Source organism: Temnothorax americanus, unplaced genomic scaffold (assembly GCF_048541705.1).
Source record: "Temnothorax americanus isolate GAGA-0224 unplaced genomic scaffold, ASM4854170v1 Scaffold108, whole genome shotgun sequence".
NCBI lineage: Eukaryota > Metazoa > Arthropoda > Insecta > Hymenoptera > Formicidae > Temnothorax > Temnothorax americanus.
In genome coordinates, this window is record NW_027509240.1 from 144,716 (window position 1) to 167,500 (window position 22,785).

General features: G+C 39.4%; 3 protein-coding genes and 1 pseudogene across 8 annotated transcripts in view; 1 reads left to right on the forward strand and 3 right to left on the reverse strand.

Annotated features, from left to right (window-relative positions):
* Nucleotides 1-22,785, forward strand: part of LOC143904653 (opsin, ultraviolet-sensitive) — a 236,224-nt gene that overhangs the window by 2,251 nt on the left and 211,188 nt on the right. For both annotated transcript variants that reach the window (XM_077419470.1, XM_077419467.1), the window contains exon 3: nucleotides 17,362-17,743. In XM_077419470.1, coding sequence (XP_077275596.1) covers nucleotides 17,362-17,743 — 382 coding nt within the window. The remainder of the gene's footprint in view (nucleotides 1-17,361; nucleotides 17,744-22,785) is intronic.
* Nucleotides 4,277-6,656, reverse strand: LOC143904620 (uncharacterized). The gene has a single exon (XM_077419439.1). It carries the CDS (start codon nucleotides 5,526-5,528, stop codon nucleotides 4,281-4,283), a length of 1,248 nt encoding a protein of 415 aa, XP_077275565.1. The 5' UTR covers nucleotides 5,529-6,656; the 3' UTR covers nucleotides 4,277-4,280.
* On the reverse strand, nucleotides 5,534-21,528 carry LOC143904629 (uncharacterized). Of its 5 annotated transcripts, none has more exons than XR_013258999.1 (6): nucleotides 20,696-21,490; nucleotides 20,172-20,554; nucleotides 16,600-17,077; nucleotides 15,577-15,715; nucleotides 15,146-15,458; nucleotides 5,534-8,532 (listed from the first exon to the last, which is right to left on the reverse strand). XR_013258999.1 is itself a non-coding variant. In XM_077419452.1 (6 exons), the coding sequence occupies exons 4-6, from the start codon at nucleotides 15,692-15,694 to the stop codon at nucleotides 8,293-8,295; spliced, it is 615 nt and encodes a 204-aa protein (XP_077275578.1). In that variant the 5' UTR covers nucleotides 16,600-17,077; nucleotides 20,172-20,554; nucleotides 20,696-21,528; the 3' UTR covers nucleotides 5,534-8,292. The 5 variants fall into 5 exon arrangements, 4 of the variants coding, with proteins under 4 accessions (XP_077275578.1, XP_077275573.1, XP_077275588.1 ...); XM_077419452.1 differs by having other exon boundaries at nucleotides 15,202-15,458; nucleotides 15,577-15,694; nucleotides 20,696-21,528; XM_077419447.1 differs by having other exon boundaries at nucleotides 15,202-15,458; nucleotides 20,696-21,528.
* LOC143904666 (uncharacterized) lies at nucleotides 14,222-15,006 on the reverse strand (annotated as a pseudogene).

Below are 22,785 nucleotides of genomic sequence, written 5' to 3' on the forward strand. Positions count from 1 at the left end.
GCGCCGCCAGACGGAAAATGTGGCGACGTAATCGTTGGATGAATTCGAGAATGTTTGTTCTAGAGGCATGCGTGTGTGCTTGTGCGTATGTGTGTGATTAATGATTATGCATTTGAGTGGTCCGTCTCTTTGCGGGTCCGCGTTTGTATGTATGTGTTTATGATTATTTATGCGCATGTCGTGCACGACTCGTTGGATGATACGCAACATCCTCCCCCCGTTGAGAGGGTAGCGATCAACTGTCCTGAGCAGTTTACGCCGACACTCAATGGTGAACGGAAATGTAATTATCATTATGAATGTATTCATTTGAGAGACGCTGATGCGCTATGTAAAAGGTTTATGGTCTCGAGATGATTGAAACGTATTTCGCTATACAATAAATGTCGTTACATTTGTGTGTGGGTATCGCACGATCGTTTTTCAATCGGTAATGGGCACAGGTAATTGGCAGCTCGTTTTATTTGTCCGGCTGCAGTTTTGATGGTAGCTGCTCGCACGACTCCGTCTACGCCTGGATGCAGCTCGGTGATCCTGCCCAGTGCCCAGTGCATGCATGGTAGATTTTTGTCCTTTATGAGAACGATCGTCCCAATGTCGAGCTTTGGTCCGTCCTTGACCCATTTGTTACGTATTTGAAGTTCATTCAAATATTCGAGGTTCCAACGAGCCCAGAAGTCTTGTCGTACCTTTGTGATGTGTTGCCAGGTAGACAGCCGATTTGCTGGAACAGACGACAGATCGCCCTCCGGAAGAGTGGTTAATGGTTTGCCGATTAGGTAGTGAGCCGGAGTTAACACGAGCATGTCGTTCGGGTCGGTGGAGAGGGAAGTGATTGGTCTAGAGTTTAGAATGCCTTCGACTTCAATAGTGAATGTATTTAATTCTTCAAATGTAAATAAAGAATCTCCTACCACGCGTTTGAAATGATGTTTGAAGAGCTTTACCGTGGCCTCCCATAAGCCGCCGAAATGTGGTGCTGCCGGCGGTATGAAGTGCCACGTTATGCAATGATCACTCGCATATCTGTTTATACGATCTTTATGTTCCTCGTCGTTGAGTAAAACGTATAGTTCCTTTAATTGGTTATTCGCGCCTACGAAATTAGTTCCGTTGTCAGAGTAAATGTGCTCTGGCAGTCCACGTCTCGAAACGAACCGTCGTAACGCTGCTATAAAACCGTCAGAGGATAAGTCGCTTACGACCTCAAGATGTACTGCCTTTATCGACATGCATACGAATACGCATATGTAAACTTTAATTCGATTTCGATTACGATATTTTTTCTCCTTTATGTAAAACGGACCGCAAAAATCAATACCCGTATTAGCAAATGGAATAGCTTCGCGTGTACGGACCGGAGGAAGATTTCCCATTTTATACTCGATCGCGTTGGCGCTGAATCGAAAGCAACGCACGCAGGCGCGTACGACCTTACGTACTTGGTTCCGGCCGTCTATTAACCAGAATTTCTGTCTGAGGATGTATAGTGTAGTTTGAATGCCTGCATGATAATGTGTCTCGTGAGTTTCGCGAATGATATTGTCCGTTAAACGATGTCGACTTGGAAGTAGAATTGGGTGTTTTTGCGAAAACGTTAGATTCGATCTTTGAAGACGTCCCCCAACGCGGATTAAGCCGTCTGCGTCTAAAAATGGATTTAAATTAATAATTCTATTTCGGTTGTTTAAATTCTTATTTTTGATTCCTTTGATTTCTTCGGAAAACTGAGCGGTTTAGAAGATTTTTAAAATTCGTATTTCAGCTTCGTTAATTTCCTTTGCGCATAACGAACCCGTGTATTTATTAATGGGTCGAAATCGGAGACAATGTGCGACGATTCTGCGTAATTTAGAATAAGAGGAGTATCTTTCGAGTATTCCGATATCGATAGATCTTGTTACTAGGCACGCATTTCCCTTTAATTCAGGTACGTCGATCATTCGCGGGCTTTCGTTAGGCCATTTGTCTTCGTCTTGAATCAGCCACGAGGGTCCTACAGGCCACGATTGATTTCGCAGAAAGGCGTGAGGTAATTGACCCCTCGAAATCGCGTCGGCAGGATTATCCTCTGTCCGCACGTGTCGCCATTCAATAGAACTACTTATTTCTTGGATCTCCGCGACCCGGTTTGCTACATAAACTTTAAGTAAGTGAGGTGAGGTTGCTAACCAATGTAACACAATTTGCGAGTCGCACCAGAAAACCGTCTTATCGAATGTTAACTCTAATGCACTAATCGTTTCGCGATAGAGTCGCGCTAATAGTAATGCGCCGCATAGTTCTAACCGGGGGATTGTAATAGTTTTTAATGGAGCGACTCGAGACTTAGCGCACAATAATCTGCTGATGATATTTCCGTGTTTATCCCTTGAGCGTATGTACAGACATGCTCCATACCCGACGTTGCTAGCATCGCAAAATCCGTGTAATTGTAGGCCGTCACAATCTTCTATAAACAGTTTACGTTCGAATGAAACTCGTTGCATTGACTCTAGTTGCCGAACAAATTCTGACCATCGTGTGTAAATATGTTGCGGGACGGATTCGTCCCATTGTAGGGTACATCGCCATATGTCTTGCATAAGTTTTTTCGCGTATAGTATGATCGGGCCCAGTAAACCTAGCGGATCAAAAATTTTCGCGATTTCCGATAGAATGCCTCGCTTTGTTATCTTTCCGGCGATGATAATCGGATGAGCCAAATAACAGATTTTATCATCGCGCGTGCTCCAGGTCATACCCAACGTCTTCAGCGAACGATCTAGATTTAGTACGAAGTCCGCGTGTAGCTCATCTACGGGTAAATCATTGACGACGCGTTCATCATTCGATGCCCATTGTTTGATAGGAAATCCACCGAGGGATAATAATGCGATTATTTCATCTCTAATTTTTCGTGCGTCTTCGATGGTCTTGGCGCCAGATAACAAATTATCGACATAAAAATGATTTTCAATAATCTCGGCGGCTCTCGGGTATTTGCGTCGTTCATCCTCCGCGAGTTGGTGTACGGATCGAATTGCCAGAAACGGGGAGGCAGAGGAACCGAAAGTGATCACGTTCATTTGAAACGTTTCTACCCTGTCATTTCTACGCCAAAGTATTCGATGGTATCGTCGATCGTCTTTATGTAATAACACTTGACGATACATTTTCACTATATCCGCAGTGATGACGTATCTATATGTCCGGAATCGTATTAAATGCAAAGGTAATTTATCTTGGATGGTGGGTCCCACCATTAGCATATCGTTTAATGATACGCCGTTGTTTGATTTCGCGGATGCATCGAATACCACTCGTACCTTAGTAGTATTGCTTGAATCCTTTATTACGGCGTGGTGTGGCATATAAAATCCGTCATCACTGGGATCCTCAACCAACGACATGTGTCCTAATTCTATGTATTCTTCTATTACTCGAGTATATTCCTTTTTTAGCGTTGTATTCGCGTCGAGTTTACGTTCTAATGACGTCAAACGTCTGAGCGCGCTAGTTCGCGATTCGCCTAAACGTATATTTACTTTACGAAACGGTAAACGCACTATGTACCGCCCTTTGCCGTCACGACGTACAGTCTTTTTGAAATGCGCTTCGCATTGCATTTCTTCCGCTGACCACGACCTATCCGTTCCGACTTCCTCTATTATCCAAAATTTGAGTAATTGATTTCCTAAATTCGTAAGGTGGCACGTCGCGTTTTTTACCGGAAGTTGTGATGACGTTCCGCCAGCGACCACCCAACCTAGACGTGTTTTTTGCAAATAAAGATCTTGACCTTTGTGAGACAAATTAATTTGGCCGATTGAGAATAATGATATCGCGGCTCCGGAACCAATCAACAGATCGACGGGCCGCGGTAAATGAAAATTCGGATCTGCCAATTTGATATTAGGAGGTATTCGAAGCGACTCTCGCGGAAAAATCTCGGATGGAATTAGATCGGCGATGGCCGGGACAATAAGACATGTGAGATCCTTGCGGAAGTCGTCGTGAATTGATTGTATGGTAATTTGTACCATGCCTTTCGATTCGGTGGTCGTATTGTTAATTGTACCGATCGGCAACGAATGTGTAACCACGCGCGCGCCTATGCTTCTTACCATGCTTTCGGAAATGAAGTTTGCGGTCGCGCACGTGTCTAGCAACGCGCGACCTTTTACGTGTTTGTGTGTACCGTCCCGAATGTAGACTAATGCACTCGTTAACAGCTGTGGTGCGGACACGTGCGATATCGTCGCAAGGCTCATTGTTCCGTTGCCGGTCGGTTTAGTTAGTCATGCGGATTGATTACTTTCGGACTTCGACGCGTCGGGCTTGCTTGTTGTCGCGTACCTTTCCAGATGCAATAAAGTATTGTGACGTTTCTGGCAAATGGTGCAGTTGGAAAATTTGCACGGGCTGTCGCGGTGGGAGCGCAAACAATTATAGCATACCTTCGCGTTTCTCACCGTTTCAATGCGCTTAGGCACGGGCAATTGTTTGAATTTATCGCATAGGTAAAGCGGATGTCGCTTTGTTTTACACGCGATGCAGTTGCGCGATGTGTTCGACATGAACGTTTGATTTGTCGACCCGATTCGCCTTTTCTTGAATGGGGGTTCGCCTTTGCTTCTTTCGGATTCCCCTAGCTTTGACCTTTCGCGTTTCGACGCACAAACCGCGGCTTTATATAAAAATTCATACATTTGATCTAGTTTCGGGAATTCATCCCTTTCGAGCGTTGCTTCCCACCGATCTAACGTGCCTTTCGGTAATTTACCTTCTAATACATGTACGATCATTTCAGGTCCGACGGAAACTCCTAATGCGTTTAATGACGCGACGTGTTGTTGAGTATCGTCGGCGAGTTTGGACAGACCGCTTGTGGTTTCTTTTTCTAATGTCGGCAGATTTATTATTAAGGAGAGATGCCGCGAGATTAAAACTCGTTTCACCTCGTACGACCGTTCTAATAAATCCCACGCGTGTGAATAATTTATTCCGTCGATTGTAAAAATCTTTAATTTGTTGGCGGCTTCGTCGATTAATGTTGATTTTAGATAATTTAGCTTGTCGATGTCCGTCAAGTCCGTTTGCGACCCTATCATGCTATGGAATGCGTTCTTATATGACAACCAATTTTCAAACTTTCCATCAAAAGTCGGTAAAGGTGCTTCGGGCAACTTAATCCGTCGCTTTTTGATAGTCACGATAGTATTATCGCTTCGGGTTTCTTCGGTCGACGGGCCGGTGCCCGCGTCTGATGTACTTGCCGCGTCTAAAATATTCTCAATTTTCCCGGCGAGAGAATAGAATCTTTCTTGAATCGTCGCGAATTCGGTTTGATGTCCGTCATTCGGATCTAATACCGCGAGCTCATCGTTTTGTTCCTCAAACGCGTGGTATAATTCGGTTAGACGGGCGATTCGTAATTTCATCGTGGCATTGTCTATTTTCTGGTTCTCTACAAGGTTTGTTAGCGTAGTGATTTGAGATTTTAGGGAGGTTCGTTTTTGTGTAAGAAGTTTTATTTTGTCGGCCATTGTTGTATAATTGGAAAGGATTGGGATCGAACGACTTACTCTCACTCGGCTCTTGGATGTATGTGAACGCCACTGTCTGATGTCCCGTCGTCAAACGGGAGGATCTTCCGATGCGGGAAAGTGCGCCGCGCCGCCGTCTGGTCCACTATTTCGATCTCGCAGGGGGCCGCAAGAACCTCACAGGAGGCACCAAAATGTTGTGTGTCAGCGTGGAAGTTATTCACGTCAACGCTGTAGTTTCGTATTCACAATTTATTTATTTAATTTATTACAAACGGTTCAACTTAAGAAATAATGGTTCGTATTGAGACTTCAAATTTATTGCCAAAAAGGCACGTACTCGCCCTTCGAAACTTCCTACACTCGTATCGTGTTAGACCGCGATGACGCCTGAAGACTGTTGTCTTTGATCGCCGGTCTGACGACAACGCCTAGGGGCTAGTGCCCTGAGTCGCCCGCGTATACTCACGGACCCGCGACAACGCCTGGGGGTATCTACCCTGAGTCACGTACGCTCAAATGCAAATCTTAATAAACGCGTGTGTTCTCTACTCGTGTCGCGGACAGACAGACTTTCTTGCGTCGTCTTCCGTCGTCTTTCGTCGTCGCGATTCCTCCCCCTATCCCCGCTCCATCGACGGAGGATCTCTTATTGGTTCTTCAAAATGATGCGATACAAATATTTAGACGCGGTGGCGACGGTGTCCTCCGATTGTCGATGCCGCGGGTGTCTTTGATTCGCGCCGCCAGACGGAAAATGTGGCGACGTAATCGTTGGATGAATTCGAGAATGTTTGTTCTAGAGGCATGCGTGTGTGCTTGTGCGTATGTGTGTGATTAATGATTATGCATTTGAGTGGTCCGTCTCTTTGCGGGTCCGCGTTTGTATGTATGTGTTTATGATTATTTATGCGCATGTCGTGCACGACTCGTTGGATGATACGCAACAGTAGCTATCTATCGGATGTCAATATTTGGGAATACACACAAAGCACTATATATTCGACGTTGACAATACGTCTTTTTAATGTAATAATAACGACGTATTATTTTAGTATTTAAAATCACATCAAAATTATGTTCCATTTAATTCTTCGAAGCTACACTGGGTGGCGGCCACCCAGACAAAAATTCAGGCCCAATATTTTTAAGATAGGCTTTATAATCAGTGTCCCTTCACCCAGGATTCTTAGTTTGAGTCGCTCTCTTGAAGATCCATACAGTAAAAAGGCTTTAAGCCATGTCAATTATGTTTGGTAAACAATTTGAAAATTATTATGGATGGTGACCACCCAGGTATGGCCTCGGTGTATATTCCTTATCGCAACCAAAAATTATAACATTTTTGTTCATCGAGTACATTTCGGGTTTTGCACCATACATCTTTTTGAACAACACCTTTAAAATATTTCATGAATTTTTACGTGCACATTAATTGGAATTATGAGACTGAATCCTGGGTGCCGACTACTGAGTGTCGTCACTATTAAAATAGAGGTGTGACCTCGGAGGGTTAAGTCACATAACGTTGTCGTCATCAAAATCACGTATTTTTTGCGTTATTTTGATGTTGTCTTAGCTGGGACATATACATAGAATGTATTAAATTTTATTAATGATGTATTGACTCATGATATAATATTAATGCTATCCCTGATGGTGAAAAAATGTCTCAGAATTTTGTATACTATTAATTAGAATTTATATAAAAATTTTCAGACTTCTCAGAATGCTCCGAACTTTCCAGATTTTTTATATAAATTGAAACATTTTTCAGAAAAAGTCAGAAAAAATAACAAGGTTGGAAAGTAACGCGTTATTTGTAACGCCGTTACCGTTACAAGTACTTGGAAGTTTTAATCGATCCCCTTAGGATTACAATTCTCATCCATCACTATCCTTCTCCTCTTACTTAACCCTTTGGACCAACGGTTAACGTCTCTTCCCGAAAGACGGAGCCCAGTTTGCTGCGCCGACAAGAGTCTTTTTTGCACGGAGGGCGCAGCTTTCGGAAAATAAATTTCATGTTTATGTGCTCAAGTGGACTCGAACCTGGTTTCTCAGATTACGAGTCTGGCGCTCTACCACTAGACCACACTGCCGCCCTCCGTTACAAGTACTTTTTTTGGTAATGGACTGGTGACGACTTTACTTTTTTCTTTTTGTAACTGTAATGGTAACGTAGTTACATTTTTTCAGTAATAGTAACAAATATTTAATAGTTACTTTTATCGTTACTTTTTGTATTTTGAATCTACAATTTATGACATTATTTTCGTATATTCAATCTTCAGTCTTCGACCGATATTCATAGTCCGTTATATTTAAAATCGTCCCAAGAATAGTTTTAAGATATCATAAAGTAATCACAAAGCCGTATTAGTATAAGAATAAACTTTATAAATACCGGCTTTGATGCCGCGCTCTCGCCACTGTGCTTTTTCGCGTTAAAATTTTTAATAAAATAAAGGGTACAAAAAGTATAACTTTGGTTGTATTTATAAATTTAATAAAAAATAAAATTTTTTGCTTTTTAAGCATTATAAAATCTTTCTCTTTAAATTTTTTGTGGTCTTGCGATTTTAAATTTTATTGGTTTTATTAATATTTTAACAAAAAATATTACGAAAGTAAATTTTTTAATTTGTAATCTCATTTTAGTATCAAAAAAGTAACGGAAAAAGTAGCTGTTGGAATTATGCTCTCCGCAGGGATCGAGATGGTGGTGGTGATTGATAACAAACGACTCCTCTATCTGCTGTTATTATAACTCTTTATTCTCGACTCTATCTCTACACACAGTATAAGACACCGTATAAGACACGTGTGCACGCGATGAGCTCAGACTATCGTCTGTCGCTTCGTACGGCGTGCGCGCCCGCGTTGCTGCGCCACGCAGTGCCCTCTGGAAAGGCGGGAGTGCTCTACTCGCACAAAGCATCTTTCCAACACTCCCTCCCTTTGTGCGGGTAGTGGGCTCGGGTCCTCTAAGTCTCTTTCTTATCTGAAAAATTGCAAAATATTAGTTCCGTGTAAGATTTCGCTTTTAATTGCTCTTAAACTCTAAATTCGTTATATTATCTCTAAGATATATGCGAATGCTTCCAAAGGTAACAGTTTAGTCATGATATCAGCTAAGTTTTCTCTAGTTTCTATCCATCTAACTTCTACTTTCCCTTGATCTACACATTGTTTGACAAAATCTCCATGAGTATCTGCCATGTGCTTTCGGTTTCTAGTATCTTCTCTTTTTTTTAAGTTTTTCTTTATTTTCTCTAGTTCATCATCAAACATCTTAAGTTCGTGACTTCCATCTTTCTTAATGCAGTTTCCTGCAGCTCTATTTACAATAAGCTTGCTACAAAGTTATACTTGAGTTCTTTATTTGTCAAGTACAGTAAAATTTCTGACGTAAATAATCGTATGGCAGTCCCTCCTAATCTGCTTAAGCACGGGCATAACATAACAGATGAGCCACTCAGTTAATGACAACTACCAAAAACATAGGTTAAGGCAACGCACCTAACGCCATCTCGTGAACCACTGCACGTTGAATTGCCGGTGGAATTCAAAATATTATTACACTATTATCACACCATATTACTGACGGAAAGAATGTTTCTCCAACATGTCTGAGTGACTTGTCCAGTGAAATCACTTCTTGACATGCCTCACTCATTGCTAAGTATTCCGCTTGACATGTAGAGAGTGTGACATAAGTCTGTTTATTACTTCTCCATGCTATCACATCTCCAAATAGCTTGATAATATATTCTCCAGTAGATGTAGAATCAGTACAATCTCTGAAACTTGCATCTGTCAATGCTTCTAGTTCGTTTGTTCTTCCTCTAAATATCAGTCCTCTATTTACCGTTCCTTTCAGATATCTAAATACTCTTTTCACATCTTGCCAATCTTCTTCTGTAGGCTCTTGTTAAGAAATTGAGGTTTAGCAGAGAGGACTTTATTACTTAATAACACTAAAGAGTTTATTTACGACCTTATTACATGACTGTCCGTCTTGACTTCGTAAGCAACGGTTCAAGCCGGAGTGCTCGACGCGAGAGCCTCGCATATTTCGGTGGCCCTCGCAGTCACGTGATACTCACGTACATACTGTGAGAGGGGAGACTTACAGTGTGTCTCCTAAGTGAATACAGGCAAATGTATATATTTCAACACGCCTCCTTACATTTGTACTGTATTCTTTAGTTATTTATCTTAAATTACATTCAATTGCTTTCTGTATTTTTCGAACTTCTCTTTACACAAAGCTTTAGTAAAAATATCCGCGACATTTTCAATTGAGCTGATTTTACAAACATCAATCAGTTTATCTTTTACACTGTCGTGTACAAAATGATAGTGTATTTCAATGTGTTTAGAATTTTTCGTAAAGTTACCATTTTTAGCAATATTTATTGCTCCTGAGTTATCTTCAAAAACTTTTATTGGTTCACTAACATTTATGCGGAATATTTTTACTAATTTTCTTACATATTTTATCTCGCTCACTGCTTCAGATAATGCTACATACTCTGCAAATGTCGAGGCTTTGGTTATACATTTTTGTTTTCTAGATTTCCAATCAACTACGTTTCCAAACATTTTTATTACATATCCTGACGTGGATTTTCGATCGATATTATCACCTGCCCAATCGGCATCAACATAGCAATCCATAATATCGCAGTCTTCATTTTTTTTTGTAATGTAAGGTTAAGTCTTTTGTTGAGTACAGGTATTTCAAAATTCGCAATGCATATTTCCAATGGGTTTCGCTGTAGCTATTTTGATATCTACTAAGATAATTAACGCTGAAACTTATATCTGGTCTCGTATTTGAACTAATGTATAACAAAGCACCTATTAAATTTCTATACTTTATACTTGACTCACAACTTTCAGCCTTTTCAAGTTTCAAGTTTGTCTCCATAGGAGTACTGTACATTCTACTATTTTGAACTTTATATTTATCAGCTAATGACTTTATGTATTTTTCTTGACTTAGAGTGAGTTCCCCTTTTAGATAATTGTAATTTATATTTAATCCAAGATACTCCTTTATTTCGCCTAAATCTTTCATCTTAAATCTCTCTGATAATAACTTTTTTATTTTTTGTATTTTCTCTTTATCTCTTCCACAAATTAATAAATCATCCACATATATTAAAAGGTAAATAATATCTTCACCTTCTCCAAAGACATACAAACATAGTTCTACGTTACTTTTCTTAAATCCTAATTTCGTAACATACTCATCGAAACACTCATACCAGTCCCTAGGACTTTCTCGCAATCCGTAAAGAGCTTTTAATAATTTATACACTCTATTTGTTCCATCCTCATACCCTTTAGGTTGATTAATATATACCTCCGTGGTCACTTTGCCATTTAAAAAGGCGGTCTCTACGTCCATTTGTTCAATGATTAAGCTATTTTGGCAACAATAAGAAAGTAAGATTTTTACTGTTTGATTTTTAACGACTGGAGAGTATATATCATCAATTACATCAGTTTGTTGAAAACCTCTTACAACTAATCGAGCTTTATATCGGTTATCTGACTTCCTTGTATACACCCATTTCACGTCTAAGACTTTTTTACTCTCTATTCTATCTACTAATTTCCAAGTTTTGTTTTTACTTATGCATCTTATTTCTTGATCCATTGCTTCTTCCCAATTATTTTTATCGTTACTACTTATTGCCTCCTCAAACGTACTAGGCGTATCTACTCTACTAAAATTTACAAAAATACTATAATTTTCCGGTTCTGGGTACCTTACAGTATTTTTCCTCTCACGCGTTGACCTGCGAGGAGTTCTTTGTTCATTTTCATTTTCTTTTTCTTCTATCTTTTTATTTTCGGATTCATCATCGCTTTCAAAAACCTCATCCTCAATTTGTTCATCATCCATACTTACGTCGCTTTCATTATCGCTCTCACATTCGTCCATGCCAATGCATTTTACATCTTTTTCTATAATATCTACATGTCTAGTAACTACTATTTTATTATTTATTAATACTCTATAGCCTACTTCACTATATCCTAATAAAATTCCTATATCTGCCTTCTTATCCCATTTTGATACTCTTTTTTGTTCGGGTATTCTTACGAAAACTCTACTACCATATAAACGTAAATTTTTTACATTTGGTCTTTTCCTAAAGAATATTTCGTAAGGTGTTTTTCTTTCTATCGTGTTCGCTAGAGTTCTATTTTTCAAGTATGTCGCCGCGCAAATTATTTCGGGCCAAAATCGTTTGTGTACATTTGCCTCTGTTAGTAAGCAGCGTGCCATATCCATTATTGATCTGTTAAATCGTTCCGCGGTACCGTTTAACTCATGTACGTACGCTGGGCAATTATTTAATCTAATACCTTGTTCTTTTGCAAATGTATAGAAACGATTGTTTAAATATTCCTTTCCATTATCGCATCTTAAAGTTTTTACTTTCTTTTCAGTTATATTTTCACATTCCCTAACAAATCTAATTAAGCAATCAAAAACTTCGTCTTTAGTTTTAATGCAGTAAACTTTGGCAATCTTGCTGTAATCATCGATAAATGAGACGAAATATTTTTCTCCATTAAACCCGGTAGTTTTGAAAGGACCGCATACATCGGTGTGTACAATTTCTAAAATATCTTTCGCCCTGTGCCTATTATTTTCAAACGGTAAATTCCTTATTTTATTTTTTATACAAGTTTTACACTTCATCAATTCCGACTCAAACTCGTTTGGAATTCCTACTAGTAGCTGTTGTTTACTCAGCGTATTAAGATAACCGAAATTTATGTGACCTAACATTCTGTGCCACCTTTCCTTTTGACTCATATTGTTATTCCGCTCGGCACTGTTTACACAAGTCTCCTTCAATTTACTTTTCATTTTATAAACTCTATTCTCTTTGACCGCTACCGCTACGACTTTATTATTCTCATCAATAATCTTTGCAAACTTTCCTTTAGACATAAAAGTATTTTTATCAGTTAATTTTCCGTAGCTTATTAAATTTGCATTCATATCTTTTGCGTAAAATACGTTTTTTATATTTACTTGATTTACTTTTCCAAACGCTTTAAAGTACGTTACTACATTTCCTATCTTGGTAGCTTTTACTGATCTATTATCACCTAAATAAATATTTACTGGCTCTTTTAGTTCTATACATTTTTCAAAATAATTTTCATTGTTGACAATGTGATCGGAACACCCGCTATCAAGTAGCCACTCTATTTCGCAATTACGTAACCTGTTTGTTTCTTCGGTGTGTGCTGCGTGCGCCGTTGTCGCTACCCAAGCGCTCGCGTCCTTGCTGCTCTGCTCGCTCGTACTTGCTCCATGTTGACTACGTTGTCCTCTGTCGGGTCCTCTGCCATAGCCTCTTGCGGTTCTGCCTCGTCCCCGACCTCGTGTTGAACCTCGCCACGATCCGTCGTTGCGTCCCGCTTGGCCGCCGTCTTGACACTCTCGTGCGAAATGTCCTTTTCTTCCGCATTTGTAGCATCCATCCTTGTTCGCTGTAAATGCGTTTGCTGTTTTCTCACTATGATCCTTTTGATTCTTCATTTCAGCTAGCTTGATTTTATTTCTTATGTACTCAGCAGTTTGGTCTTCCTCTTTTAGTGTATCGATTAAGTCGCCTATATAACTATATGACTCTGGCAACGTGTTGATCATATAGTTTAATTTTTCTTTTTCACTTATATTTGCACCCGCGCTCCTTAGATCATTAACCGTCTTCTCGAACTCACTGAAAAATGTCTCAGTATCGCTGTAATTGTTTAGTCTCATTTTTTCCAATCGGTTTCTGCACACGATCTGTAGCGCCGATGACTCCTTCAAATACATACTGTCTAACTTTTTCATTACTTTGTAGGCTGTTTCTTCCTCGCACACGAATTCTAGCTGCTTGTTCGAAATTGCACTATATATGTAGTTTATTGCCTTTAATTCTTTTTCGTCCCAATCTTCTTTGTCTGTAGCTACTTTTTGTTTTGTTATTACCAGGTCGCATTTCTTGAATTTCAGGTACATGATAATCCTCTTTTTCCACATACCATACTCCTGTCCATCGAACACTGGTATCGTAATCTCACACTTGCCCGCCATTTTCTCTTCTGGTTCAATCTCGAACGTTCCTTCGTGTTCGGATTTTACCAACGCCGTCTTCTTTTGTCTCAAGCGTTCCTTCGTGCTTTCGACTCGTTTTCACTTCCGAACTTAACGCGGTATTTTATATTATACACAGGGCACGTGAGAATTACGGGACACTTTTGCTGCAACCACGCTCTGCTACCATGTTAAGAAATTGAGGTTTAGCAGAGAGGACTTTACTTAATAACACTAAAGAGTTTATTTACGACCTTATTACATGACTGTCCGTCTTGACTTCGTAAGCAACGGTTCAAGCCGGAGTGCTCGACGCGAGAGCCTCGCATATTTCGGTGGCCCTCGCAGTCACGTGATACTCACGTACATACTGTGAGAGGGGAGACTTACAGTGTGTCTCCTAAGTGAATACAGGCAAATGTATATATTTCAACAGCTCTAATTGTTTTCTTGCCAAGTAGTTTACTGCAAAGGCTATATCAGGTCTTGTAGCGTTTGCTAGATACATCAAACTTCCAATAGCTTCTCTATATATAAGGCACTCTTGATTTCTTCTTTTTGGATCACATCTTCATTGTTCGATTCTTCTAATCTGCTCCTTTTCAATGAGCGGGCAGTCATTAGCCATATCCTAACTTATTGCACCGGTAGCACTTTACAAGTTTTCCGTCTGCTTCTAATTTCGCTCTCTGTGCTCTAGCCTCTGTTTTCTCTAATTGCTCTTTCTCTATACTTTTTGTTTCTGCTTCTAACTGTGTAATAAAAGATTTTATTTCATCAATATTCATTTCTTTTTAAGTTGTTTGTCTTCTGATCAAATCGGCATTCCTCAGTTCTGGCCTACATTAAAAGCTACCGCCTGATGGAATGACGATCTGATTTCTTGCTCTGTGAGGGGCACTGCATCCTCACATGATTCATATTTTCTAACTATAGAGTCAAAGCGTTCGCAAAAATAATTTACTTTTTCATCTTTCTTCCATTTCATTTTAATCTGATAGAGACGAGCTCTTACAGATGTATGAGTTACATTTATTTCATTCTTTTTATATCCTCTTAATTTCTTTAAAATCTCTGATGGATCTTTTTTATGCAAGATTTTCTTACGATAATTTTCATCTATATGATTAATTATGATATCTCTAACAAAACTTTTTCTTTTAGCGATTTTTAATATGAAAGATTTTCTGGACCTTTTATACTTGCATCTATTATATCTAGCAAATCATTGTTCATTAACTCTGATTTTAAATAATCCATCCAGAGATCAAAGTTAGATTTCTGCGTAAGCTTATACTCTCTTCTAATATGTAGTTTCTGATTATTTAAATCAATTTCTATCGCGTTTTTAAATGCTTATAAATCTCTACTTTTTTATCTTTAATTTCGGCTGAGCAGATTGCTTTTTCTACTTTTCTTTTTTCGGATCTTTTTGTATTTCAATAACTTTTTCAAGATTATTTTCTTCTAAATTTTGTATATTATCGTTATTTACCTCTAACCGTCTAAGTTTAGTCTTTTACTCTCTAAATTAGCCTCCGAAACTCGCACCATATTCTCTATCATAGAATTCGCCTGCGTCATCACCCTTTCCAAGGTTTTGAATGTGGTCTCTAATTTTCCAGTCATCGCCTCATTTCTCGCAATGAATTTTTCTTGTTGTTCATACAAGATCTTACTACCAATCGGAAGAATTGGTCTATCCTCTCCCACAAATCTCGGTAGTCGAATTTCTTCTGTGATTTGGGGCTTCTCTTTTGGTTTTGAGGTGGCCCCTCGTGTCTCTAGCTTTTTCTCTTTCTCTATATCTGTGTAAATGTTCAGATTATTATTTTAAATTTATCCTTGAACAATTATACTCACACATTTGCTATCTCGAACCTTCTAATTTTCTTCTATTTTACTCTTTGAACAATATTCTCTTACCTTTTTCTTCTATTTTCTTTCTCTCTATTACTGTCTCTGTGCTATCATCACTCCCATACTCTACCAGGAGATTCTGGTCCTTTTCTACGCATCCTTCGTCTTGTCTAGCTTTATCCATCTATATCGGGATTTCAAATATCTAATGGATATGAATATTTTTTTTCAAAATAAATTCAATATCAAATATATCGATATTATAAAATTTATAATTTTATCGTCGAGTTTTTCTCAACAATAAAACTTATTTATTGCTTACAAGACCATACAGAACGCACTGCAATTCATAGTGATTTGAAAGCGAGAAACCACGCGCCTCTGCAGAGCCATCCGCACACGCACACCACTATCCCGTGCGATCTCCAGCACTGCTGAAAAGATCTATAGGATTTCGGGTTGATCACGCACGCGCACGGGACTCGTACAGATTTACGCGGCCTCCCTAAATAGCAATCAAGCTACACCGCACCGCAAATCATGCTTAATCACCGACCCGATGCATGTCGATTTTGAAAAATAATTCCATACACATGCATGTATATGTGTCACGGTGTCGCATCGATGCTATGTTTTTCTAATCGATTATGCGTCAGCGCGTGCCCGTCAACAAGTTCTTCGCGCCAAAAACAAAGACTCTCGCCGTTTACGATCGGACTTCCGCGCGCTAAAAAAAATGACTCTCGCTGTTCACGATCGGACTTGCACGCGCACATCGCCGGCTTGTTACAAAACGGCATCCTTCTATCTCTTTCTATCACACATCTATTTTCTAGTTCTCTTTTTCTATTGCACATCTATTCTCTAATTTTCTTAAAATTTAGTTAATTTCTCGCATCTACTTTTTATACATCTAGTCTCTACTTTATCAGCGCTGTTTTTCATGTACATCGACGATGATTTCTCTATCTCTCAAGAAGAAGGCAAAAACATATATCTCCTTCTAACAGCATTTATCGAATGAACGTTCTTATTAGCTGAAAGTTCTCTCGTTTTGCTCGTCAGCAACGAGGAATATTATTTACTTACCCTCTAATCTTCTATTCTCCGTCTGCGTCTAATTCGTCTATCTGTCGTCGTTGCCACACACTTCTCACAAATCTTCCGCAGGCCAAGCGTGCCCTGGGCCCATAGCCTGTTGGAATTATGCTCTCCGCAGGGATCGAGATGGTGGTGGTGATTGATAATGAACGACTTCTCTATCTGCTGTTATTATAACTCTTTATTCTCGACTCTAATCCCTACACACAGTATAAGACACCCTATAAGACACGTGTGCACGCGATGAGCTCAGACTATCGTCTGTTGCTTCGTACGGCGTGCGCGCCCGCGTTGCTGCACCACGCAGTGCCCTCTGAAAGGGCGCGAGTGCTCTACTGGCACAAAGCATCTTTCCAACAGTAATGAATCGTTACTTTTTAGGTAACGGTAACGGTAACGAGATACTTTTGAGAATCAGTAACCAGTAACGGCAACTAGTTACTTTTAAAAAATAACTTTGCTATCCCTGCAAAATAATAATAAAATACATATTTTAGATTATTCTTGTAAACACATCTTTGTAGAAATTTAAATGAATATGAAAAAATCTGCAATTTATCAGAAATTTTCATACAATTACTGAAATATTTCGAAAATTTTTGATAGTATCTGAGAAGATTTATATATTTTTTTCAGAATTTTTCATAAGTCTCAATTCTTACAAAATTTCTGAGAAAATATGAGAAATTTTTTCACCAGGAATAATTTATAAACATATATTTAAATATATATATAATGTTATAAAATTAGTACTATAGCTCGGCCACTTGATGGGAAATTATCTCGTGGTCAAGTGTTGCTCTTTATCGTGCTCATCTGGACGTATACGATTCCTTGGGCCCTAATGCCACTAATGCATGTCTGGGGTCGATTTGTGCCTGAAGGCTTTTTGACGAGCTGCAGTTTCGATTATTTGACAGATACGCCAGAAATACAATATTTTGTGGCCACGATATTCACTTGTTCTTATTGTATACCAATGGTTCTCATCGTATATTATTATAGTCAAATTGTCAGCCATGTTGTTAATCACGAAAAAGCTCTTCGTGAACAAGCGAAGAAGATGAATGTCGAAAGTTTGAGAAGCAACGCCAGTACGAACGCTCAAACTGCGGAAATACGTATAGCCAAGGTATTCTCTACACACATCTCTTCCTCACACATATAATATAAATACATAAATAAATTTATATGCGTATATATTACAAACAACAATATGATCTTGCAACACGTTAAAAATATCTCGTATCAATTTACAATAAAAGAATCGGAGTAATAAAGAACCAGAGTAGATCTCACCCATGAAATATGGACAGATAGGCAAAGTGAAGTCGGAGAGTACATCGTCGAATATTTGTCAAAGTTACATACAATATCGGCCGTATTCTTCATTGCATGACCCATATGTGTGTCCATGGAAACCAAAGTGAGAGTTCAATAATTGTATTAAAAAACCTTCTGTGTCGCAGACCAACCTAGTGGCAACTATATAACAAATTTTTTTGAAAATCCCGTAAGAAACAAAGTAAAATTTCTTTACTGAAAATAGACCAATAAGAGGACTCACATAAGCGGTCAATACAACAAGAACGAGGATGAATTCTTTCCATCATCTTACGAAAGCGTGTGATCACCGCGAAAAATTACAGCTGACTGACAAAGTATTTACATCGCAAGAGCACAGTAACCAATAGTCATTGTTGTTAACAGACATTTAAGATAATAAATTCAAAATATCAAAATAGACATCGTCCAATAATTCAGTGTCCTTGTTTAAATTTATACCATTAAGGTCCAGAAGAATAGGAATTCCTATTTTTCTAACAGCGATGTGATATACAAGTTTTGTTGCAAGGATTGTGATAATATTGTTTTCATGTTCTTTCAATCTAATATGCAATTGCCTCTCAGTCTGACCGACATAAGAGGCAATTGCATACTAGATTGAAAGAACATGAAAACAATATTAGACTGGATGAGTCCAAACATTCGGTTGTCTCAGAACATATTGCTAAATTCAATCATTCATTTAATTGGGATAATACACGCATTTTAGAATTTGAGCATAATTTCCAAAAAAAATTGATCGCGGAAATGATTTATAAAAGAGCAGCCAAATGGTATAAATTTGAACAAGGACACCGAATTATTGGACGATGTCTATTTTGATATTTTGAATTTGTTATCTTAAATGTCTGTTAACAACAATGACTATTGGTTACTGTGCCCTTGCAATGTGAATACTTTGTCAGTCAGCTGTAATTCTTTGCGATGATCACACGCTTTCGTAAGATAATGGAAAGAATTCATCCTCGTTCTTGTTGTATTGACCGCTTATGTGAGTCCTCTTATTGGTCTATTTTCAGTAAAGAAATTTTATTTTGTTTCTTACGGGATTTTCAAAAAAATTCTTTATATAGTTGCCACTAACTAAGTTGGTCTGCGACAGAGAAGGTTTTTCAATACAATAGAGAATTTGCATAAAAAAAACATTACATTTTTTTGTTTGTAATTTAAATATACATTATTATAAATTTATTTACAACAAAATTTTAAATTTTAATCAATAAATAAGTATTCAAAAATGAAATTAAATTTTAATAATATTTGAAATTTTCTGTGCTGTGAGAAAACGATTTTGATTGGCTGACAAGTGCATGACGTCACATTGCAATAGTCTCAACTCTCCGTCTGTTAAAGTGCCTTTTCATGCTGACGCTCGACGCTCATTTTCAGCGGCAAGAAGGTCGCATGACCGCACGTGATGCCGGCGTCAATTGAAATTCATGAAAAAGAAAACAGCGTCAAAATTTTGGCGTCTTCGCGCTGCTTTGGCTTTGACGCTTAAAGCTGAGAAAATCCAGCTTTCTTTGCTTGACGCTAGCGTCAGTTCGAAATCACGTGATCTCGCGATACGCTGAAACGAGCGTCCCATGAATTCGCACCTTTAGGCTGCGTTTGGTAACGTCACCCGAGTCAAAGAGAAACCTGAGAGAGGCCATCCCGGCATTTTTCGTCAATTTTTCTGTGTCACATTTTCCGACGCGCACCCTGATAAAGTGCGTATCAACTACGTCGTTTCGCTCGGTAACCGCACATGGTTTGCGTCCGTGCTAATGGTTCGTGTCCGAACTAGCCAGTTAGTGGGGATATGCTGCGGCCTCGCTCGGCCACGCTCGGCCGCGCTCGGCCGCGCTCGGCCGGCCCGGCGCCTCGGCAAGCTTCGAGCGAGGAGAGAAGGACAGACATACGATTTACGATTTACTGTCTCCGTCTATGACTGCTAGCTGCCTTGGCACCACTTGGCACGCGCCGGCTATGCGACGTTGCCACGATGCCACGCATTTCGGATATCGCGTACGGTGTCTCGCCGAGTGCCGAATCTCGCGAGTTGTTAAATATATATATATATATATATATACGTAAATAAATTTCATTATTAACACTTTGTCGAACGCTGTCACGTATGCGTCACATGTGATATGTGCGACTGTCATTGCAAAATGTTAATAATCATTATCAATAATGATAAGAAATTATCCCATTATTTCAACACTTACGTTTAATACGATCGGCTGAGTCGCCGTCGGAGCCGTTGCTGTGGTCGACATCGTCGCCGTGGCCATGGGCGCCGTTACGACCGCCGGGGTCGTCGTTGACGTCGTGGCTCTAGAGGCCGTCGCGGCCGCCGTCGGCATCGTGATCGTGAGGGCCGTCACGGGCCTCGGGGTCGTCGTTGCTATCGTCGGCATCGTGGCCGTAGGAGCCGTCGCGGCCGTCGTCGGCATCGTGGCCGTAGGAGCCGTCGCGGCCGTCGTCGGCATCGTGGCCGTGGGGGCCGTCACGGCCACCGAGATCGTCGTTGCTGTTGTCGGCATCGTGGCCGTAGAAGCCGTCGCGGCCGTCGTCGGCGTCGAGATCGCTGCCACCGTACTTTTACTTGCTGAAACAGATGACATATAATTAAGCGTTTAAATGTTTACATTGTCGTGGAATGCAGTGTTATCACGTCCCGTGATTTTGGCCGTGATTCCACAACGAAATAGTGCGCTCTGTAGTTTTCGGTGTCTACGTGTATTAATACCTTGAATTCGATGTCCACGTGTCCCAGGTTGTCGATAACGAGGTCCACATAATGCGCTTCATAGTTTGCGGTGTCCAGGTGTAATAATACGTTGAATGCGATGTCTACGTGTCCCAGGTTGCCGATGACGAGGTCTAGATATCGCGCTCCGTAGTTTTCGGTGTCTAGGTGTAATAATACCTCAAATTCGATGTTCACGTGTCCCAGGTTGCCGATGACGAGATCCAGATAGTGCGCTTCATAGTTTTCGGTGTCCAGGTGTAATTGTACGTTGAATTTGATGTCTAGGTGTCCCAGGTTGCCGATGACAAGGTTCACATAGTGCGCTCCGTAGTTTTTGGTGTCTACGTGTATTAATATTTTGAATTCGATGTCCACGTATCCCAGGTTGCCGATGACGGGATCCAGATAGTGCGCTTCATAGTTTCCGGTGTCCAGGTGTAATCGTACGTTGAATTTGATGTCTAGGTGTCCTAGGTTGCCGATGACGAGGTCCACATAGTGCGCTTCGTAGTTTTCGGTGTTCAGGTGTAATAATATGTTGAATTCAATGTTTAGGTGTCCCAGGTTGCCGATGACGAGGTCCACATATTGTGCTCCGTAGTTTTCGGTGTCTACGTGTATTAATACCTTGAAATTGATGTCTAGGTGTCCCAGGTTGCTGATGACGAGGTCCACATAGTGCGCTTCATAGTTTTTGGTGTCTAGGTGTATTAATAACTATAAATCTGAATGGGTGCGTTCAGCCGATACTCCGCTAGCCTAGAAATCGTGAGCAGTCGCTCGTTTTTGCCCGTTTCCTCTCTTTTTAATCCAGTAGGTCAAAAGAGAGGAAACGAGCGAAAACGAGCGACTGTTCACGATTGCTAGGCTAGCAAAGTATCGGCTGAACGCACCTAATGTAGGACACGTAGATATCGAATTCGAAATATTAATACATGTAGACACCGAAAACTACGAAGCGCACTATGTGGACCTCGTCATCGGCAACTTGGAACACGTGGCCATCGAATTCAAGGTATTAATACACCTGGACACCGAAAGCTATAGAGCGCGCTATGTGGACCTCGTCATCGGCAACCTGGGACACCTAAATATTAAATTCAAGCTTGATTCATAACAATCGACTTAAAATTTCCCTAGCGGCAGAATGAAAATTATGTCATGACATAATAAAAATCGCTGAATTAAAATTATGTCTAAACATAATAAAAGTTGGACAAAAATTATGTCTAGACATAATAAAATTTGGATGAATTAAAATTATGTCTGACGTAAAAATAACCTCGAAAAAAACAAAGTGGTAGTATTATACCTCCAAATAGCTTTATTCTGTACATACTGTTTATACAATGCGTAATATACTACAAAAAGGCGTGATATCCGCACAAAATTACCTTTTTTAAAAAAAGGTAAAAAAAGGCGCCAAGTACACGTATAGTAGTGTATATGTTGTTACCTAAAAAAAAAAGAAAGTGGTAGTATTATACCTCGAAAAAACCTAAGTAACAAGTGGTAGATCTTTATATCTCGAAAAATCTCGAAAAAATCTAAGCAGTAGTATCTTTATTTCCGAAAAATTATAACCCAAGTGATACACGTCACAAAATTATGTTACCTTATCAAAAAGAAGAGTCGCGCTTCAAGTGATCTATTACAATTACAAAAAAGAAATGATATCTCTTTAAATTAGAGCGCCAATTACAGAGAGAACATGTATATTGCCTCAAAAAATAATTGTTGCACTACTTTGAAAAATCTTTACATTGTGTAAATTAGAAAAGAATGTATAATAACAATTTTATAAGATTAAAAAATTTTATTTAAATTTAACAAGGGAATACAAGATATTTAAATACAAAGTTATTTACATGTGTATTTTTTAATGGCCACAAAGAATTACAGAGGTAACAGTACAAAATAAAAATATTTTATTAAAATACATAAATTTTTCTTGTAAAAAAACTTGGCGCTGCTAGACCTCGAAATTTTAAATAAATAAGGACAACAATAAATAAAAATAATTCAGAGGAGAATGCGATGGGAGTAATATTAAATGATTATCAGCGTGGATGTGGGAGTGAGTGATA